This window comes from Poecilia latipinna, unplaced genomic scaffold (assembly GCF_001443285.1).
Source record: "Poecilia latipinna isolate Pla-1442-1.1 unplaced genomic scaffold, P_latipinna-1.0 Scaffold3811, whole genome shotgun sequence".
Lineage (NCBI taxonomy): Eukaryota > Metazoa > Chordata > Actinopteri > Cyprinodontiformes > Poeciliidae > Poecilia > Poecilia latipinna.
The window spans coordinates 59,154-61,663 of NW_015116427.1; the positions used below are offsets into that span (position 1 = coordinate 59,154).

General features: G+C 49.2%; 1 protein-coding gene across 1 annotated transcript; it reads left to right on the forward strand.

Annotated features, from left to right (window-relative positions):
• Positions 1–508: 508 nt before the first annotated feature.
• LOC106941696 (uncharacterized protein DDB_G0285291-like) lies at positions 509–1,885 on the forward strand (the record flags this gene model as incomplete). Its single annotated transcript, XM_015024791.1, has 2 exons — positions 509–559; positions 1,826–1,885. Coding segments are annotated over 2 exons (111 nt in total), but the record flags the coding sequence as incomplete, so codon positions are not given.
• Between the last annotated feature and the right edge of the window lie 625 nt (positions 1,886–2,510).

Consider the following 2,510-nt stretch of genomic DNA (forward strand, 5'->3'; position numbering starts at 1 on the left):
ACAACCACATTGGTTCCAACTACAACCACAGCTGCTCCAACAACCACAGTGGCTCCAACAACAACCACAGTGGCTCCAACTACAACCGCAGCTGCTCCAATAACCACAGTGTCTCCAGCACCGACCACAGTGTCTCCAGCAACAACCACAGTGTCTCCAACAACAACCACAGAGGCTCTAACAACAAACACAGCAGGTGCAACTACACCCACGACTGCAGCAACAACAACCACAGCTGCACCAACAACAACTGCTCAACCAACACCAACCACAGTTGTTCCATCTACAACCACAGCTGTAACAACAACCACAGCTGCTCGAACAACCACAGTATCTACAACAACAACCACAGCTGTACCAACAACTACATCGGATTCAACAAACACAGTATCTACAACAACAACCACAGCTACACCACCAACAACAACAGCTGTGCTAAGAACATCCACAGCTGCTCCATCAACAACCACAGGTGCTCCATCAACAAACACAGTGGCTCCAACTACAACCACAGCAACTCCAACAACGGCCACAGAAGCACCAACAACAACATCAGCAGCACCAACATCAACCTCAGCAGCACCAACATCAACCACAGCTGTAACAACAACTACAGCGGCTCAATCAACAACCACAGCTGCTTCAACAACCACAGTGTCTACACCAACAACCACAGTGTCTCCAATAACAACCACAGAAGCTCTAACAACAAACACAGCTGCTGCAATTACATCCACGACTGCACCAACAACAACCACAGGTGCACCACCAACCACAGTGTCTACAACAACAACCACAGAAACACCACCAACAACAACAGCTGTTCTAAGAACATCCACAGCTGCTCTATCAACAACCACAGTGGCTCCAACTTCAACCACAGCAACTCCAACAACGACCACAGAAGCACCAACATCAACCACAGCAGCTCCAACAACAACCACAGTGGCTCCACCTACAACCACAGCTGTAACAACAACTACAACGGCTCAATCAACAACCACAGCTGCTTCAACAACCACAGTGTCTACACCAACAACCACAGTGTCTCCAATAACAACCACAGAAGCTCTAACAACAAACACAGCTGCTGCAATTACAACCACGACTGCACCAACAACAACCACAGCTGCACCACCAACAACCTCAGTTGCACCAACAACAACCACAGCTGTACCAACAACTACATCGGATTCAACAACCACAGCTGCTCCAACAACCACAGCAGCTCCAACAACAACCACAGCAGCACCAACATCAACCACAGCTGCTCTAACAACATCCACAGCGGCTCCATCAACAACCACAGGTGCTCCATCAACAACCACAGTGGCTCCAACTACAACCACAGCAACTCCAACAACGACCACAGAAGCACCAACATCAACCACAGCAGCTCCAACAACAACCACAGTGGCTCCACCTACAACCACAGCTGTAACAACAACTACAACGGCTCAATCAACAACCACAGCGGCTCCAACAACCACAGTGTCTACAACAACAACCACAGCTGCTCCAACAACCACAGTGTCTACAGNTCTAACCACAAATACAGCTGCTGCAACTACAACCACGACTGCACCAACAACAACAGCACCTGCACCAACAAACACAGCAGCTCCAACAACGACCACAGTGGCTCCAACTACAACCACAGCGGCTCCAACAACCACAGTGTCTACAGCAACAACCACAGTGTCTCCAACAACCACAGCTGTAACAACAACTGCATCAGCTGCAACAACAACCACAGAGGCTCTAACCACAAACACAGCGGCTCCAACTACAACCAAAGATGCTCCAACAACCACAGTGTCTCCAACAACAACCACAGTGTCTCCAACTACAACCACAGCAGCTCCAACAACCACAGTGTCTACAACAACAACCACAGCTGCTCCAACAACCACAGTATCTACAACAATCACAGCTGCACCACCAACACCAACAGCTCAACCAACAACAACCACAGCAGCTCCAACAACAACCACAGTGGCTCCAACTACAACCACAGGTGGTACAACCACCACAGTGGCTACAACAACAACCACAGCTGCACCACCACCAACAACAGCTCAACCAACAACAACCACGACTGCACCAACAACAACCACAGCTGCACCACCAACAACCTCAGTTGCACCAACAACAACCACAGCTGTACCAACAACTACATTGGATTCAACAACCACAGCTGCTCCAACAACCACAGTATCTACAACAATCACAGCTGCACCACCAACACCAACAGCTCAACCATCAACAACCACAGGTGCTCCATCAATAACCACAGTGGCTCCAACTACAACCACAGCGACCCCAACAACAACAATAGTTGCACCAACAACAACCACAGCAACTCCAACAATGACCACAGTTGCACCAACAACAACCACAGCTGCATCGACAACAACAACGGTTGTTCCTACAACCACGGGATATCCAACAACAAACACAGTGGCTCCAACTACAACCACAGCGACCCCAACAACAACAATAGTTGCACC